Source organism: Amia ocellicauda, chromosome 11 (assembly GCF_036373705.1).
Source record: "Amia ocellicauda isolate fAmiCal2 chromosome 11, fAmiCal2.hap1, whole genome shotgun sequence".
NCBI classification, from domain to species: Eukaryota; Metazoa; Chordata; class Actinopteri; order Amiiformes; family Amiidae; genus Amia; species Amia ocellicauda.
This window is the reverse complement of record NC_089860.1, coordinates 22,817,812-22,838,149: the sequence shown is the minus strand read 5'-3', so window position 1 is coordinate 22,838,149 and position 20,338 is coordinate 22,817,812. Positions and strand designations below refer to the sequence as shown.

Here is a 20,338-nt window from a genome sequence, read left to right as displayed (position 1 = left end):
AGTTATCCTTGAAATATAAGTTTTTACATTGTGTGGAACAATTGCGAGGTATGGAATGAAAGTCGGTTACACTGGGCTTTCTTCTTATAACAATCACATAAACCAATGACACCGTTAAAAAGCTGCATGTCCTCTATGTAATATACCTGAAGGTGATTCTACATCCGATTGTGTATGATAACAGGTTTCAACAATTCTTCTGAACTGTCTTCATTCAGAAATACATATTTGAACTTGACAACTTGTCAAAAAGATTCTTAGTTTTTAGTCGATGATCCTGTCACAGGACAATGACACATTGTTTATTGAGCTGCTATAGCTCCACGCTCCTTCAAACTCATAGTATCATTTACAACACGGTTTACATTCTTTCTTTTCTGCATTTGTAATACATTTGTAAATCATCCGTATACACAAACTGCATTTGCTCCAAAACAGGTTGATTAGAAATAGCTCTGCAAAGAACATCCATTTATTATCCAACTGAATACAGACAGGTTAATATTTTCCTGATGCCTGTCTATTCACTTTTTGCATGTACCAGTTGGTTCAAAATGAACAAGGACCAAATCCAGGGATTATAATTCACTGATTACACACTCACCTGTGGCCTTATTAAGGCATGGCGCCAAACAACTGTATCGGTCATTAAGGCACAGAAAATTCACATTCCCCTCCCTATGAAACCACTATACAAGAGGGTTAAATCATGTCTCAGTGAGTTTGTTACTATTAGTGTCCTGGCAGTACTGTATTTGTTATTGTTGTTTTTCTAATTATATATACTGCATTGTCCTCTTAAACACATAAATGAATTAGTAATAGCTTTACAATGCAGCAAAGGGTTTGTAAACCTGACTCCACTCAACTTGAGTGCTCTTCTCACTGAAAGTACAAAACATTTTGTTTTTCCTCCTACACATCTCTGCATTTCAGAACTGAATTAATTACAAATCAAAGATGCAAGAAAAAAAGTGTGATTCTTTAAAAAAAAGGACACAGACTGACATAAAGGAATCAGCAGAGCATCTCTTCATAGTTCTTCATAGCACTGCATAAAGTAAATAACAAAAACTAAACAGACACAATGTCATGCTTAAACATGTAGAAGAAATGCATGTAAATTAAATAACCTCAAACTTAATAAAAAGGTGCTTGGTTTTACAATTAGAAAAGGGATGCAGAGAGAAGGAGTGCACATGTAAATCTTTACAAACGCGGGGCTCTAACACCACCTTGCAAGTCATGATAAGGATTCATACCTAAAGCAACCCTGGCAGCCGAGGCGTCGTAGTTAATCCAAAAGGAGACCCAGGAGAGAATGGTGATCAGAATGGAAGGCATGTACGTCTGCAGGATGAAGTATCCGATGTTTCTCTTCAGTTTGAAGCTGAGGGACAGCCTGGGGTAAGCTCCTGCAAAAGCACAGTCGAACAGAGACATTCCCGGTGTCAGTTAATTAAAAGTAAACACAGAGGTGTGTCTCGTGCCCACTGGGGTCCTGGATAACGCTACATCCAGATGTTTCTGCTGCCTCCCAGACTCACCTTTTATTAATGATTACAATCTCTTACCCAGAAAAGGCCTTGTATCTAGATTGCATTTTGTTTCATAGAGCAGCATCTGACCCCGACATGCCACTTGTTAGACAGTTTTGTTTTTCTATCTTGACTTCAATTTCTCATATTTATTGTCACATGCGACCAAAAAATTGGTATTCGTACACATTTTGCAGAAACACATGCACTTATCAGAAGAGCACGTTTTCATTTTAAAACCGTTCACCGAGGAAAGGGGCTTCCAAACTGGACTGTGGGGGATTGGACTACAGTGTCTGCATATGGGTCACAACAGGGGGCTGCCTGAACCGGGGAAAGGGCAGCAGTTTGTTCTCGAAGTCACGATGGCAAATTCTGATAAGCCCCAAAAGGGAAATGCGGTTGCCGAGAGGAGGAGGAGGAGGAGGAATAAATGAATACATCAAGAAAGGTAGGCTCCAAAATCAGGCCAAGTTTTTAATTATAGACAAAGACTGCGGCATCGATAGATGAGTCAAGAGCTACGCCGACTTGAGTTTTTCTCATAAACAAACGTCCTTTCAAACCTTTCAAATATTGAACCTGAAGTGGCAATGAGGGGATGGGTATTGCTCACATGTTTTAAAGCTGAAAGAATACACTGAGATCCTAATACCTGCTCTTCCTATCCAAATACTAGAAACACTTAGACCAAACCATATGGGACTTCTGACCTTATATGTGTGTGAATTTGATTACACAAAGATATAAGAATTCTAAAATCTTTGAATATTTGATCATTATTATTTTAAATTTAAGAGAAAGCTTGTGTAAACATGGTCTTTGTTTATTAACTCTACAATATTGGCTGCAAAGTCACTGTTTCAAACACTCTACTTACAAATTAACAACGTGTAATGGTTTGAAAGAAGCCTCCAATTTATAACATCACGTGATTTATAATCAGTGTACTCCCCTGGGATTTAGAAAAAGAAAGATGTGCCTACATCAGTCAACGCATAGACCACCAAAAACAAGACCATCCAGAGACGTATGCGCATCTTACAGCAGTGCATTCTGTCTGGACGTGATTTTAATGTTGAAGACAACATTAAATGCTCTCAAAATGACCTACTTACCCACCCAGGGCTGGCTGAAAGAAACCCAGTTATTGGAGAGAGGATGAGAGAGTTATCAAATTAAAACTGTTCAGAGAAAACAAGACCCTGCCACTGATGATCTGAATGGACATTCTGTGTTATTAACTGTGGATTGTCCGCACTTGGGCAGATTATGGGAGTCAGCGGGGTAAGGCTGGTTTGAACTGGGTTTATAGCCCATTAATGAATGTGTAATGCTTTCCCCAGCTAACGTTGTAACAAGCAGAAACTGGTTTTAACCCACATAACGGGACATCCCAAAATATCTCTTGCTCTGTCCTATTGATATCATAGCTCATGCTCCAGTAACATCCACAGAGCAAATTCACTTTTAGCAAGTAGTGCGTAAGGCATTTTTCAGTGATGCAATTTCATAATGAATAATACATTGCAGAATCTGTAAACCTCTGTATAGGATCACACTTTTAGTCCCTGCTCCGGCTCCGCTGAGTGCGTTACCAATGGTCACATGACTGCCACACCTACTCAAGGTCAAATTAGACTCAACATAAATCTAGTTTTTTATGTAGTCAACATCAACCCCAAATTAATTATAGATTTATTTAGTTATGCATTTACTTGCGATTGCGAAGTTCCTATCGATTAAGGAGTTTAAAATTATCTCCCATGTTCTGTGCTCTCTCTCTAAGGCTTTTTTGCGTAACATTCATGAATATGGTAATATGTGCCATGAATAAATTATGATTTTGAAAACATTCTTTAAATAACTAATAAGTTATTTCTCTGTGAGCAGAGGACCAGTCTTAAAAAAACTAAAACAAACACCCCCGCCCCCAAATGCAGATGATGTAATGAAAAAGGGTAAGATACCTGAAGCTCTGTGGGTCTAATTACAATACGCTTGTTTTCCCCCCTTAATGACCACTGCATGTGCCTTTATTAGGAATTCTGGGAAATTGTGTTTCACTAGTGTGACTGGTGTGCAAAAGACACTTCAGCCCATATAGACAGGAGGATGGAATTGTGTAACTGCAGATTGCAACGTCTCTGGAAAGAGGGAGCAGTTCTGCATTACATCTATAGAGAAATGTCAACATTAACATTAAAATGCATGGTTGGAATATATTGACTTATTATATTTTGTTGTTATTATAATTGTGTATTATTATTAATAGAAGTAGTATTTTAATTCTTTCTTATAGGGCTTAAAGATAGGTCTTTTTCAGCATCAGCCTTCTTTGACTTTATTCACATGCTCCAACCTGTTAAAGTGGTTGTTATGCTCTCTCTCTCTCTCTCTCTCTCTCTCTCTCTCTCTCTCTCTCTCTGCACGGTGTTCAGAATGCAGTCTATGTAATGCATGCATGGCTGGCGTTGATGAACAGTATATATGGTGCATTTCCTATAGGATACTGACATACTTCAGAATGAATGCCTCGGCATTAGTATTGAGATAACTGAGCTGGAGGCAGTCCCCTACTTAGTATCCTGAATGCACATTGTTTGAGCATGTACATAATGACATACTGTTGTCTACACTTCAGTAACCCCCATATGCCTGCTTCTCCTGAACACTTAGGAAGAAGACTCTTGATCTGATACAAGATGATGTCTGCAAATGTTTATTTGATGTAGTAGATGAAGAATACATTTTGTTTTCCAGGAGAGGGGGTGGGGATGGGGGGCAAGTAGGGGGAGCACAACTTCCAGTATCTCAATCTCAATTTGGTACCATTTGTCTGTAATTTAGGCATCCTATGACTTGGGAAAATGGACTCTGATGGAAACAGCTGTGGCAGAGCTGTTGATTTTTATACTTCAGGTACTGGGATTCCCAGATTGCTTAGAAAACAATTTAGTTTACTGTTCTTTCAGTGGACTGAGACAGACCCATTACCTGAAATGGGAAACCAGCATCGATCTTCTCTTTAAAAGGTGTAATCTATCTAGTCATTTAAACAAAAAAGAAAAGGGGAAAAAAAAGCCTGTGTTCCTAAACTGAGGAAGCATCACAAAGCTCTGTCACTAAAGTGGAGACAACATTTGATTTGTTAAAATACAAAGTCAAAGGAAGAAACAACTGCTGGTTTTGATGTGCACCTTTCAACATAGTTACGGGATTTAACGACTGAACGTTGCATGCAAATTAATTTATCATCCCTTGCACGTACCTGTGGAGAACACCACATTCTTGGAAATCAGCTTGTAGTCCACAATGGAGAACTGCGGCAGCTCTATCCGCTCCACACCGGTCACGGCATGGTCGCCACCCCGCCAGTAGAACTCAATGTCGTCTGTGGTGTAGCCATCTGTGGGGAGATACACAAACCATCAGTCCATTAACCCTTTGGTAGATTCGGAGAAGAAAGGATGCAGTAGATTCCCGACCCAAGTTTAATAGGTATATTGTGAATATTTATTATGCATCATCAGATAATAGAAGCATAATGTACTATAAATATTGTGCTGAGAAGTTTAAAGAACGTTTTTTTTATTATTTGACCTCTACTTAAATTAAAATTCCTCCTTAACTGTATCCTTTCCTTCTTAGGGGAATATAAGCCACTTATAGTATTCAGATTATTTAACATTTACATTACAAGAAAAAAAGTTCAGAACTGATTAAACTGAGACCAAAAATACAGTAAATCTATTCATGATGTCTTTTGATCTCTGATGTGTCAAACCAAAGAACTCCAAATGGTAAAACGGCGTGCAGTGTCAAGCTGCTCGGCCTGGTCCACAGAAATGTCTGTGCTGCAGCTCTTGACCTAGGGCTCCCAGGAAATACCCGAAGGCAATTTTTTTTACTTTCAAGCTTTAAAGCTTTATAACCAGATTAAGCGCCTCATCCACTTGCTTCCGCGAATTGTCGACTAAGAAAGTCTCTTAGCTCTTTTAATACAGGTGGTTTAAACCGTCCTTTTCATGTCTTTCAAAAGGTCATTATTTTTAGTGCAGTCACAAGAAAATAAAGACACTAATGAAAGAGGGGCACTTGTTCCCGTGATCGCAGAGTATACTGCAGTCAATACATTTTAAAGTCTGCCAGCCGGCCCATTCACGGTTAAACCCTTTCTGTCTCTCCTGGTGCACGAGCAGACAAATTGTTTGTTTTCAGGCAACGAGGGGCGTAAAAAGGGATTATATTTAGAACCGAGAGAGAAACACCACAGGGACAAAAACAGACTAACACACACCAGCCTTTTAAAGCAAGAACAAATATATAAATCCACCTTGTCAGAGTATCCAGAGTCGGGGTTATGCAGCTTCGTAAAATAGAGACATGAGGATAAAAAGCCATTTGCAGAGATAACCCCTTCCCACCAGCTGTAAGCTTATTAACACCATCTTTATTCTTTGCACTGAAAATAAATATTTTTTTATTTAAGATATCATACATGCAACTGTCAGAATGTTGGAAATAATAATAATAATAATAATAATAATAATAATAATAATAATAATAATAATAATAATAATACATATAACTAAACTCTAAATTACCAGATATAAGTGGTCACTTGGTTGTCAGATATTATCATATGGGATTATATGTTTACAATGTCAGGAGTTTTCATCTCAGGCTGCAATAATGTCTTTCTTGAGAATTAGGGGTTTTAGTTTTACATGCAAATGTCAGAGCATTGCTTGAGTCTTGATTTCATGCCACGTAGGCTACGGGTCATATTTTCTGCATCTTTCCTCTCTGTTGAGCGTGCATCATCATGTTTCAAAAAGTTTATTTGGAAAAACCAAAACAAGTGTCAGAATGCCAGAAAAGTCCTCTTTAGCAAGCAATGTTACACCTAGAGGAGGACCACCATTTTGTGAAGTTATAAGAAAATGATAAAACAACAACAACAGAAAGTACAATAATAGAAAAATAATCAAAACAACTGTGGTTATTGTGGCACACAATAGGTTTCAAAAGTGAGGCTTATCATACATTATTTATTGAGCCTTTATTATTTACTGCACACAAAGTTAGGGAATGCAATAAATAATGAACATATGAGATGTTTTAAGGAAATTACTGGTTTCTGGCTTCTATACTGCTTGTGCATGGAACTGCCTACCACTTCTTAATGCTTGAATACCTAATTACTGTATACATGCATACTGCTAATTCAAAATTAGAATTAGAATCAAGGAATCAAAAACGTATACACAAATGAAAAAAACAAATGTCACTGGTATGAACAAAATATTGTGAAACAGATTAAAATGAACACGATCTTTCGATCTTCTACGAACTGTTGTATTGTGCACTAACTATGAGTAGAGCTGCGATGTTACAGAGATAATTGGGTTTATGTACACTACCATGTGTGAGTCTTATATTGATAACAGAATGTGGAATAAAACTTACTGCATGGTAGGTTTAATTGGGTTTATCTACTGGTTTAAAGTCTTCTGTTGATTAGGAAACTGGGCGAGCTCCTGTCTGCTCCTGTCTGAAGTAACTATAAAACCCTTCCAAAACCTGTTAGTTTATATAGAAGTTTTCATAAGGTATCTATATGATGTAGGTTTAAAATGAGATTAGATATATATAAAAAAAAAACGAATACAAACTTTATCAGTGCCCTAAATTGTCAGTCTGTAAAGTCATAAATATCCATCAATGAGAAATTATTGCAATTTCTGTGCACTTCAATGTCTAGGAAACTGATGCGAAAGGAGATACTGGGGCAGTGAATGGGACTGGGACTACATTTATAAATGACTGAGTTTTACTTTAAATAATGCTTGCAAAAGTGATTTTACATCAACCCATAAAACACTGATAGGGGATCTCTCCATAATCTCTCTGCATATCCGTGCAGTTGTCACGGCTCTTGAATCCGGGCTCAGTCTATTTGCACAAGAAGGATAATTGGGTTCTACCGGTCTACTGCACTGGTCAAACAAATGATGTGTCTAAACATTATGCAGTGGCAAGATAATCATGCTTACCCACAAAAATGTTTCCCTCATATTTTCTCGTAGAGACTTCCTTTCATTAAATCTGTTGCAATTTGTATCAAAAGTGCAACTACACATTTTCACATGGTGAGAAGAGGATTCAATGTGTGCAGTTTCAAATTTCCATAGAGGAAGACACAGGGTTCACAAAGCACCCAAAAACAGTGTATTATCTTAATAATTCAAGGTTCAAGATACCACTGGAAGAAACACATCTTCTTTTTTGTGGCTTTATGGCTGGACAATAAAATCAAATGACAATGAAATGTAAAACTTAAAGTTACAATATTGAATATTAAATACATAATCTTCAAGAGCAATGACTTCCCTAGTATACACATCATATATCACGTGAACAGCTTAACCTAGAAAACAAGTCGTATTAAAACAATTACATTGACCTCATCTTTGAGAAATCCTGTCTTTAAGCTGACCTGGTACATATAAAGTACACAAGAGTTGGAGACTTAACATAGACAGATTCCTTGAAAAACATAAGTAACCAAAACATTAAGAGAACATCTGTAATCCTGATTTACAGGGGGTTCAGGATTTCAGACCAAGGGCAGTTATCCTTCCAATCCATCCACAATTTAACCACTGTCCCATTTTATTTATTTATATATTTAAATACTTCTATTTATAGAAATGAAGGCATCTAGCATCTGTGCTTCTACTTGCTGAAATATCCTGTATTAACTGGCAAATAATGCTTTTCTGTTTTGTTTTGTGTTGTTGTTTCCAGGTCTGTTATATTTTTAACGTTTTATTAATTTTATAATTGTATTATTTACATCTGCAGGATTCATTTGCTTTAAATAACTCCAGGATTAGGATGTTTATATTTGAAATGATGGGGGATTACTATGCCATTAACTGTGCACAAAGCAATAAATAATGTCAAAGTGAAGTATGAATGTATACTTTACACATTAATTTCATTTATTCGATATTAATAAATTGTGAATTGCCAGTTAATATAAGGTGTATAAGCATAATCTTTATAGACTAAATCATTTCCAATATTCACAGCAGTATTTTGTTTCCAATACAGAGGTCTATGTAACAATTTACAGCACGGCAAAACAAATCACCAAATTTTTACCTCATATGGGCTGTGTCTCAGTTCCCATTAACTCCATTGTTTCTGTACCATTGTGTTTCTGAGTCTGACTTTGTAAATTATCTCTTGCCCCCAGATTTCTGTCATTATTCTAACATCACTTTATTGGGTTTGGAACAAGGCTGTTACTCGAGTTCAGGCAACAGGCTTCTTGTAAGCAAAGGGAAATAAAATCAATCATTACAGTTCTTGCCACTTCTGCTGCGCAGGCTACAAGATGTATTTTCATCTGTGTCTCAACAACTCACTTTTGGTAATATAAACTACTACATACTTGATATTTTTAAATATGTTTGATGTTTAAAAGGTATTGTACTTCTTCAGTTTTATTTACAGTAAATCCATCATGGGCACTGTGGGGTGGCTACTGTATTCCTTTGACTTCTTCCAGAAGAATGATTTATTAATTTATCTTTTTTAAGTGTTTTGACATCATAGGAGATTGTTGCTGTGATGTGGACAATAGATATCATAATAATAAACCAATAACCTTGTTGTAGTTTTATTTATTCTTCATTGTTCATCTAGATGGGGTCACAGGTTACAACAAAACTCAGATTATCTATCTATCTATCTATCTATATATATATATATATATATATATATATATATATATATATATCTTTATTATTTTTAGGATTAATAATGATCTTCTCAATACCTTTACTAAATAAACCACTAAAGTAAAATCCTATCAGGTTTTTTTTGATATACTGTATGTGTTTGTCTCAATAATAACAAAACAACACTGGAGTCTTTGTAATGATGACTGATGTGATACTGAGGATATTCTCTGCAGTTCAATTCATCTTATGGTTTCCATGATCAATATGTTCAATTAAGTCATTATCTACCTCATTGACAGTGTACTAATTGTAATTGTATGAAATACACTAGCATAATAAGTTTCATGAGGTCATTTGCAGTATTTCCATAATCTATTTGACAAACTAGACTGCAGAGAGTAGTTTGATAATACAGCGATAAAACTTAACTAAAAATAACCAAAAATGATCCAGTCTGTGAACCGCTGAACAGAAATGGAAGAGGTCCAAACTCCCAGCTGCCCTCAAAGTCTACCGCTCTCTACTGTCTACATTCTCCTCCTCACTCACCTCAGCCAAGAAGTCTTATTTCCAATCACTCTTTGAATCCACTGTCAACAACCCCCGCAAACTCTTCTCCACCTTCTCTTCACTCCTTGCCCCCCCTCCCCCTCCTCCTCCCCCATCTCTCACTGCTGATGATTTCGCCTCCTTCTTCTCCTCCAAGATCACAGACATCCGCAAGCTCTTCAACAGTCCCCCCTCCTCTCCCATCACACCCAAACCTCCCACCGGCCAAGCTTCCTTTTCTTCATTCTCACCTCTCTCGGACTCTGAACTTTCCTCTCTTCTCCTAGGTCACAAAATCCACAAAATGTGCCCTGAACCCTCTCCCCACTCGCCTCTTCCAAGCGACAGCTCTTGATCTTCTCCCCTTGATCTCCTCCCTCCTCAACTCCTCCCTCCTCTCTGGCTGTTTCCCCTCTGCATTTAAACAAGCTGCTGTCATCGCATTCCTCAAGTAACCTACCCTTGACCCCACCTCTCCTCAGAACTCCCGCCCTGTCTCCCTACTCCCCTTCATCTCAAAGACCCTCGAGCGTGCTGTCCACTGCCAGCTCTCTGCATTTCTTTCCCATCACTCACTTCTTGATCCTCTGCAATCCAGCTTCCGCACAGCTCACTCCACTGAGATGGCTCTCCTGGCGGTCACTGACTCCCTTAGCTGTGCGCAGGCGGCCTCCCTCTCCTCATCCTCCTCGATCTCTCTGCAGCATTTGACACCGTTGATTACTCCATCCTCCTCTCCTGCCTCGCTGACCTTGGAATCTCTGGGACTGCTCTCACCTGGTTCTCCTCCTACCACACTACCTCAAGCTCAACCTCTCCAAATCTGATCTCCTCTTCTTCCCCCCTCTTCCTCACCTTCTGCTGACCTCTCCACCTCAATCCCCTTGGAAACTACGACGCTCTCTCCCTCTTCTGTAGCTAAAAATCTAGGAGTCACCCTCGATCCTGCGCTCTCCTACACCCAGCACATCACCATGCTGACACACACCTGCAGATTTTTCCTGAGCAACATACGCCTCAATGACTACTTGACTTAGCTGCTCGTCCAGTCACTGGTCCTCTCCCGCCTGGACTATTGCAACTCCCTCCTGGCCGGCCTGCCTGCAACTACTACCCGCCGCTCTCTGCCCCGATTTGCACACACTACTCCACTGCTCCGCTCCCTCCACTGGCTCCCGATAGCGGCACGCATTCAGTTCAAGACACTGACACAAGACACAAGACACTCACAATGAGTTTTGAATGGCCTGATCTCTCTATTAGTTCAATCTATCATTACCACACTGAATATTGTTCTTTTTGCCATTTAAATTTTTTGCCAGCTACTGTTCAACCATATTTCCTGTAATTGTCTGCCTTTGAACAATACAGTAATTATAAGGAACACCAAGGTAGGAATAACTATTTGTTCATATGTTCTGAACATTAAGATGCATACTTTCAGGAAATTGAAATGTGTAAAAATGTGTGAAAAATAAAGCATTGGGATATATCCAAATAGCTAAACTCCTATTCTCATACATGTGCTTTTGCGTCCACTGTTTGTTCAGTACAAATTAATTTTTCATGGTACTAGTCTGAAGTTCCTTTAATCTCATTTCTAGTGTCCAATTAAATCAACTTTAAATCCGGCAGCCAAGAGCTAGATTTCTCCACCCAGTTCCCATCTGTATTGCTTTTCAGATTTGGAAAGGAAAAGCTTATGTCATAGGGGACTGATGCATCTAAAGCAAAAATACAATGCACTGGACATCACAATGTACCAACCCAATTCCTTTATACTGAGCAGATCTACAGCACATTACATGCACTCTGATGTCAAGGTTTCCTCCAGGCCAAATGTTGTATTCCTTTAGTATAAAACAAAAGCAACTCTTTATACTGACCCTTTACTTTCCTTTTTTTCATTATTATTTAAGATGTCATTGAATTGAAATGCTCTCAAAGTCAAGCCTGCCTGTAAATGTTACAAGTGTGTTACATGAACAAAATAATGCCAGTATACATGGGGTCATATGCTGTCTTGTTTGCAAAACACTGATAAACACAAAGAGAAAAAGAACGGTATGTGAAATCCCCCCTTGTTTAAAAAATGAACTAGTAAATGAGCAAAGAATGTCCTGGGTTGTAGTACAATTCTGTCATTATCACCTGTAGTCTTTGCTATTCATCACCATCACAGAACTACCTGACAAATGGGAAATTAAATTCACTATGCAAAAAGACATGGAAATATAAACTAAATGGGCCATTATTTCTGTCAGCATCGTGATGTTAATATATTGTTAAGGCAATGATTTCCACTCCGTATCGCTTCAGAGCACTTTCCAAACCACAGGTCCCACTGGAAGGAAAGGCTTTCAGCAAAAATTTACAAAAGCTCTTTACAATCTAAAAAGTCACAAAATCAAGCAACATGCTCACATAAAGCACTGGCACTAGAAAATGTTTAACCAAGGAAGGCATGCTGATCATTTTCTTTACCATCAATTTAATGAAACATATATATATATATATATATATATATATATATATATATATATATATATATATATATGTTATATATACACACACACGCAGTGCTAAAGAAAATCTACACCCCTTCCAAAATATTCAACTTTTGTTTCCTTAAAGTCTGTAATGAAAATGCTGTAGATTATTATTATTTTAAATGTAAATATACATCCTACCCAACAACTTGCAAGTGAATTAAATATTCTAGAAATGTATGGAAAATGTATTAAACATAAAAATTTAATTAGATCTGGTATAGCCAATCGCCAATCACACAATCACACACCAAGTGCCTCCACCTGTGTTAATCTGTAGTGATTCACATGATTTCTGGATCAATTCATCAGTTCCTATAGGTTCCCTGTGCTGGGGAGTGCAAAGCAAAGCAAAGCAAAGACTCAACCATGAGCACCAAATGGCAATGGCACAAAGCAGGGGATGGGTATAAATATCAAAAGCCTTAAAAATCCCTTGGAGCACGGTCAACAATGATAATTAAGAAGTGGAAGGTGTATGGCACCACCATGACCCTGCCTAGAGGACCAGGCAAGAAGACGATTGATCAGAGAGGCTACCAAGTGACCAATGGCAACTTTACAAGAGCTACAAGCTTTTATGGCCAAGATTGGTCAGGTAGTGCATGTCACAACAATATCCCAAGCACTCTACAAATCTCGCCTGGATGTCAGGGTGGCACAAAGGAAGCCATTACTGAAGCAACCCCACCTGAAACACTCAGGAGATTCTGTAGCTACGCAACAAAAATTGTCCTTCTCCAATAAACACTTCAATCCCCCATTTAGTCATGCTGTTCAATTTCAGCAAAACACTGAACCACTTCAAGTCCTCATGCTCTTCTCCTGCACACCACTCTTTCTCCATTTAACACATCCCTCTGCACTCGGCTCTGGTCTTCGTTACCTTATGTTCTTGTTGTCCCTCAGAATGTGATTCTATTAATATTTACAGCAGCAATAAAACAAAAAAAATCCCGCAATATTCTGTGTGGCTTGTTTTTCAGCTCTTTGCAAAAAGTACCTTTATCAAGCAGAAGCACCAAATATAATAATAATAAGTGCAGTGCCATGGATATGCATTTTAAACCTCTCTCATACACAGATAAAATAGTGCTAAACAAGTACAAGAACAGCCAATGGTAAAAATATATTTGATGTAATGCAAGGATATCGTCTCCAGTCCCCTAAAAAGACAAATTGTTGTTAAAAAGGTCACTACAGAAATATTAAGTAACAGCCCTTAGAGGCCACTCACTGTTGTTCTCTTCTTTTTTTTTTTTAATCCAACAAAGTGCAAAATATGCATTTAATTCCTCAGCTGTGGAACTACTCAGAGTGCTGAAGTCACATGTTGTATAGAGCCGGGAGGTTTTCTTTTCTTTGTATACCCACTTACAAAACAAGCAAACACCACATCCTAGTTTACAAACTGTTTCTGATTACTGGATTTGGGCGAATCTGTGATGAGAGTGACTTTGTGAGTGAGGGATGTTTCAATCGCCATAGATGCTTTAGGTATTCTGTACGTAGAAGGAGCAGGAATAGATCAACGTACACTAAGCAATCCCTGCCCACCACCACGACTACAGGACTGACATTCCTGCAAAGCTGTCTTTCCTGAGAATGTTTTGAAAACCCTGTGGTTTTATAAGCAGTATGTAAACATCAAGCTTTGTTTTTTACTTCCTTCATAACAAGTCTAGGGCAACCATGCATCATAGTCTAAGTGTGCCATTGTGTTGGCATGACGTCATTAGTTATCATTTTCATTTTTGAAAGTTCAGGGTTGAGATCATTCTAGGCAGCTCATGTCTGAAAGCCTAAACAGACATAGTCATATTTAACCCAGTGATTTGCCCTGAGCTATACAGATTGTAATTGAATTGTTGCAAGTACTAAAAATATTTGGCTTCCGAATTGCATTACATAAAGTGATCACCTAGCCAAGATATCATACTGCTAATATCGTAAAATATTGTCCAGTGGCAGGTGCTGTTATTCATGTCAGTTTATCCAACAAGAACTCATTCGTGACAGAAATATGACAGGGTTTATTTCTTGTCTGAAAGCCCTGCTTGCATCATCAATTTGCATTTTACTTCTCAACTTTACTTCCTCAACAACCCTTTCACTGAATTTGACAGTTTAAAAGGGGACAGAATAATTTATGTCAGCTGATAAACAAGGTGATAGTTAAAATGTGACAGGGGAAATGACTGAATTGCAATTTAAACTGAATTCAAAATAAGAAAGTACTTGCTGTGGGGTACATCAGACATAATTATAAGGTATAGTTGATACAGAGAAACAGGAAGTGTTGTTATGAGTTTTTTTCTCAGAGCTGACAGGGTGACACAGTGTTTTTAAAAACCGCAACACTTTATAAGGCATATTCGGTCATTTCCGGTCACTGCAACGCAACACAGCATGACAAAATTAAATATATACTGCATAGGAAAAATATGAATATTGTGTATGATGAAGTATTAGTTTTAAATAAAGTATTGATAGTATAAATATGGGCTAGCACCCATATCAGGTGACCTAGTTGAAACTTAGGTGGCTCCCATGTTGAGGCTAATTCACGCTGAACTAAGCCTTATTGTTTTTATGCCTTTGATACAGAAATCTGTAATCTGTCTGAGGACACTTAAGGACAGCGGTTAAGGTATTTCACCTTCAATAAACAATAATGGGGTTTTATATTCTCTGTGCTTTTAAAATGGAATTGCATGTTAGCTTCAGCTTTTTAATTTGGTATTTTATTTGGATCACAGAAATAGAAAAAAATAAAACAAATTAAAACAAGATCAGTTGGGAAATACAACTACTACATGTCAAAGCATTTCAGGATCCCATTTCTGCTCACAAGCCCATTTGCTTGAAGAAAACAAAACTATTTGCAAGACCCTCTGAGAAACTTCATATTACATGAATTTAGTGACATTTCTAAAAAGCTCATGCAAAGATTTGAGTCTGCAGTATTGTCTTTTTTGTGTACCATCTCATGGACCTACTAAAGTAAAACCTTTTTCAGGAAGTAAGTGTGGTATTGATCACCATGAAGGGACAGTTGTTAACTAAGCAGAGACACAAAGGTCATGAAAGGATGACCCATTAACAGCTGCCTTTACTGCTTTCTGACAAAATGAAGGTTAATTATGCTTATGTCTATCAGGGGAAACAGACTGTGCAGCCCTAATTCATACCAAAGACAGCCAGTCCCTTCTGTCCATAATTATTATTATTATTATTAGTAGTAGTATTCTTTAAAGGATAACAGTGAGAGTCAGTAACCTTACTGATATATATCTTCAATTGAGAATCAGTCGTTTATTTATTTCATTCATTATACAAAATATAAGCTATTGGCCCATCATTGAGTTGTAACTAGTCATTGATATCCACAAATAAAACTAGATCTTTTATTCTATAGACCAATCAGTTATTGGTTACATCAAGGAATTGGATGAGAATACGTGCAGACCTTTCATGGATTAACATTTGGGGGACTTTCTTCATTATTGGATGAAGCAAAGGGAATAATATAAGAACCTGGTGCAATCAGGCTTCATGTGTTGGAGGTCAAGAATGTACTAAGCAAAGTTATTGCAATCCATTGAAGTTTAAATAATGCAAAATCGGATTCCCAGCTTTTGAATCAGTTAGCTTGATTCACACACACACACACACACACACACACACGCACACGCACGCACACACATACAACCCACACCTAGATGTTGCATTCTGAGTGTAATTAGAAAAGAGACAACATCTGGATGCTGAATAATTCTCCACAGTTCTGTGTATTCTCTTGTCTTAAGCTGTGAGCCTGAGTCATTTCAGAAAAGGTACATGCGAGGTGTCCTCTGGGGACTTGTATTTATTCTCCCAGCAAATGATCACTTCTGGGGACAACCATGCTTTATTTACTCCGAAAACCAGTCAGGCAGATTTTTATATATATATATATATATATATATATATATATATATATATATATACATGAGTAGAATAGAGACGTTTTATGCACTACTGGTTTGCAAATAAAATTAGAGTTGTCAGTCTTTGTGGTTCTAAGCAGAGATTGGCCTTTATAAGTATATTTATAAATAATTGTGTCCCTGGTAATAAAAACCTATTTTTAACTAACCTCTTGGACTTCCTTTACGCCTAATAAAATGAACAACTATTGATGCATTTAAATCATCATTCCTTTTTTAGATTTTTATTTCCTGGCTTTGGGACATCTAATAATGATTTATAATGCACTGTTTTATGATGTAATTTGCAGTGTTCCTAATCTGTTTGGTATGCAGTGACCCATCGCAAATTACAGGAAGAAAATTTATTGTGATTAATTTTCGAATGCATTTCTTTTTCATAATTGAATAATTACTAAGAGAAATTAAGTGGAATGAGGAACACTATGTGCTTTACACTTCATTTGCTAAATGGACCTAAATAAACATTTGAGCAAGACTGCTTGATTATATTTTGTAACGTGATCACTATTGTGCATGCCAATTGAGAGGAAAAAAACAAAAAACATTTCAAGTTAGCTGTGTTCCATGTTTAAACATCAAATACATTTTCAGTTGTTTATGCCCGAAGAAAGCCTTTATTGATGTTTTTGTCAGTTTTGAAATATTAAGTTAAAAGTAAGTTTTATTTTACAGCTGACTGACTCCTCCAAACTCCAGGGAATACCTGGAGTGGCAAAAATGCCTCAATATTAAACTAATAACATTTAAAACAAAAATACACCAATTCCAAAACCCAAAGAGAGTCTCTTGACGAATGAGCCAGATCTTAGTGCAGAGTGGTCATCAGTGGCAGAGAGTTCAATAAACAAAATATCCAACATTTAATTTGAGCATTAATTACTGCACTGTATTTCAAGGATGCTACACTTTCTTAGTGCAACAAACTGGTTCATGGTCTGGATTTATTCAGGTTCTGCAGAAGGAATTCAGTACGATTGTGAGATCAAACTTCAAAGTTCTCTAGAGAAAAGCTTGACAACGAAAGAAGGAGTACAACAAGGAGCTGCACAAAAGGAGCTCGATCTGTGGAAGTGTCAGCCTCTCTCCTGCTATATTGTTGCTGCCAGCTATGTGATCAAAAAGCATATTTTTTAGATAGATCCACTGCAGTTTCAAATTGCAGCTTCATGATTCATGACACTGGGGACACGGATAAAACAGTAAAGGCCTCATGTGTTTTTCCATTTTTATTAGCAGAAGCATTAGAAATGCACTTTACACCGTTGCTGCTGCAATAAACAATAAGTCAGTCATCAAATTAGGTGACGAGCTTTGTGAGTAAGAACAAAATTAGCTAGTGTTGCGTGAGATTTTTTCTCACATCTTCTGGTTCTATTATTTTTTAAATGACTTATTGCACTGAACTGTGGTTAAAGAGAAGTTTTGAAAAATCTTAATATAAGTAGAATTTGTTTCTATGATAAAATGAATTGCTGATAAAATAAAACAGGTACAATTTAAGTTTATTATGCACATCTTATACAATTTGACATGGCATTAATGCTCCTGTGAGGGCATTATGCTTTCCCTTGGTCAAGTTGTCTTGACCAAAGCCTTAGGCTATATTTAGACAAATCCTGCTAAAATTAATATACCCTTTCACCATCCCTTGCACTTCTTTATTAACTGGTTCACCTGTTTATTTGGCTGTGTTGGAAATATCTTTTAAATAACAGAGTGTGTTACAAGACCTGTGAAACAGAAATATCTCCAATTTGCTCATAACAAGCTCATATAAATCCCTGCCAAGATTTTTCTTATTCAAAAAACATAAAGAAAGTTTAGTTTAGTCTCATCTATTAAAGTGTATGTTCTGGATACAATAGGCTTAAATTATAGGTGCAGAGTGAACAAATCTAATATGTGACAGATGAGGCGTATTGTGATATTAAATATCCTGTTTGTAATGTAAAAGTTTACTTGAGTTTCAAAGTAAGAAATGACACGTACTAAATCATTGTCTGTCCTGTCTCTCTTAAAAGTTTTTCCATATTGCTCTCATGACTGTTATTAGAAGATATGGGTGTTTTTATCACTATCCTATAAAATATATCGATCACTTTCCCCATCGTATATATAATCAGCAGTCTTTCTTTTGTGGTTATGATTCAAATCATGCATATTCGATAGCAGCAGTTGTTAAAGAAAATGATCCTCTTTGTTTTCTGCCATATCTGCCCGCAGAAAATGATTGTAAGAAAATAATGTGATTCATAAAAGTAAATTCCCAGGACATGAGCATCAATGCCGATTTCACTCAGCAAACATAGGAGATAGTTTGTGTGGTCAGGTTAGCAACAGCAATGCCTTTCTTTGTAATAAAACCCCCTGTGGTTCAAGACATTAGAGCAGATTAAGGCTTTTGCTTCTCAGCCCGGCCCAGTAAAAATTCAGTCCATTTTAATACAATTCATTTTGACAAACAGCACTGAATATTACAGCTTCCTTTACTGCTGTCGGCTCTGCCGTTGAAAACAAATCTATCTCCCTTCTAATTCACTTGCCGCAGTGTCTTGCTTAAATTGTTCAGCTGTTATGGAATATATACGATATCAATGTCTTCAGGAATTAATGTGTCAGAACTGTTATCATCAGTTAATATTTTCATGCATGTGTGCCACGATTGTCTTCACACATTTTCGTTCTTAACCTATTCAATATATCTTCATTTAAAAACGTTAATATGTTTTTGCAGTTGTTGACCACAACACTGAATCAAAACTTGACCCACCTCCCAAAGGCAAATTGCAAAACCAGAGCACGATGGCAAGATTCGGTTTCTGAAACCGAGAGGCTCATTTCCTGTGCCCGGTCAGAACCCGTCACTGGGTGTAAAGTGGGTGTTTTGTTATTGGTGGATGGATGGATTTCCTAAATGAATTCAGTCCAAAATAGTAATCATGTGATAACAGATCAAAGATCGAAACAGATCAAAATGGACATTATGTTTATTTATGTTTTACAGGGTGTTGGACTATAATGTGTTTTTGAATGACAGCACTCCATAAGTCTCTCTACTCACAGCTTTCTATCTCCAGAGTGCAGTTCTGTTCATCCAAAGGGTACCGTCTCAGGTCCATCATGCAAGCCGCAGTGGTGGTGATCCTGAAACAAGAGAAAACATTGTACATAACCATAAATACCTCAGATAGTGATCTTAAGTGAATGCATGCCCTTTGGTAGAAAAGAAAGCGACTTCCCTTGTTTAGTAAAAACCAGAGGATACCTAATAATGCCATCTGTATTCAGCGAGATAAAGCTAATGGTGTAATATGGTTAAGTATTAAGTACTAGAGTATTTTTATTGATATCTAATACAGTTAACACCATTGTTTTATCATCCTTACTGTTCCAGTTTAATTCAGTGGACACATTAGAAACACTGTAATAAACACAAAATTGTTAATGATTAATAGAATGATTGTATGTATTTTAGTGCAATTGATACTGCACAATTATTTTCTATTGCTTTAAGCTTTTTGACCAAACTTTGATCTTGAATTAAAATGTTTTGTTCAATATGGTTAAAATATAATTTGAACTAGTTGGACTACTAAAAAATAAAATATTGTAAATACATTTTCCCTAAATGATATTTCTTATGTTATTTCCCCGACAAACATGGAAACAGAAGAGCAGAACATCTCTTTTATATATGATTTTGTGGGAGTTATCTTGAACTACTTTATATTTTTCTTATATACTTGACACTGATTCCCTCAGAGGTAAAAAGCAATGACAGGAGGTGGGGGATGCACAATAAAACAAACAAATGGTTTCAAGAAAAGGGGTGAAAGTAGTCTGATAAATAAACATTACAGCTTTAACAGTTTACTGAGCGTTACATAATTCTGAATTGTGGGCACAGAGAGCGAGTGGATTAAAATACAAAATGAAATCCTTGTCCTAGTTTA

General features: G+C 37.1%; 1 protein-coding gene across 1 annotated transcript in view; it reads right to left on the bottom strand.

Moving 5' to 3' along the window:
- LOC136763188 (gamma-aminobutyric acid receptor subunit beta-2) overlaps positions 1-20,338 on the bottom strand; it is a 70,285-nt gene that overhangs the window by 9,952 nt on the left and 39,995 nt on the right. The window contains exons 5-7 of the mRNA XM_066716997.1: positions 19,447-19,529; positions 4,810-4,947; positions 1,263-1,415 (exon numbers count right to left, since the gene is read on the bottom strand). Of these exons, the coding sequence (XP_066573094.1) occupies positions 1,263-1,415; positions 4,810-4,947; positions 19,447-19,529 (374 nt within the window). The remainder of the gene's footprint in view (positions 1-1,262; positions 1,416-4,809; positions 4,948-19,446; positions 19,530-20,338) is intronic.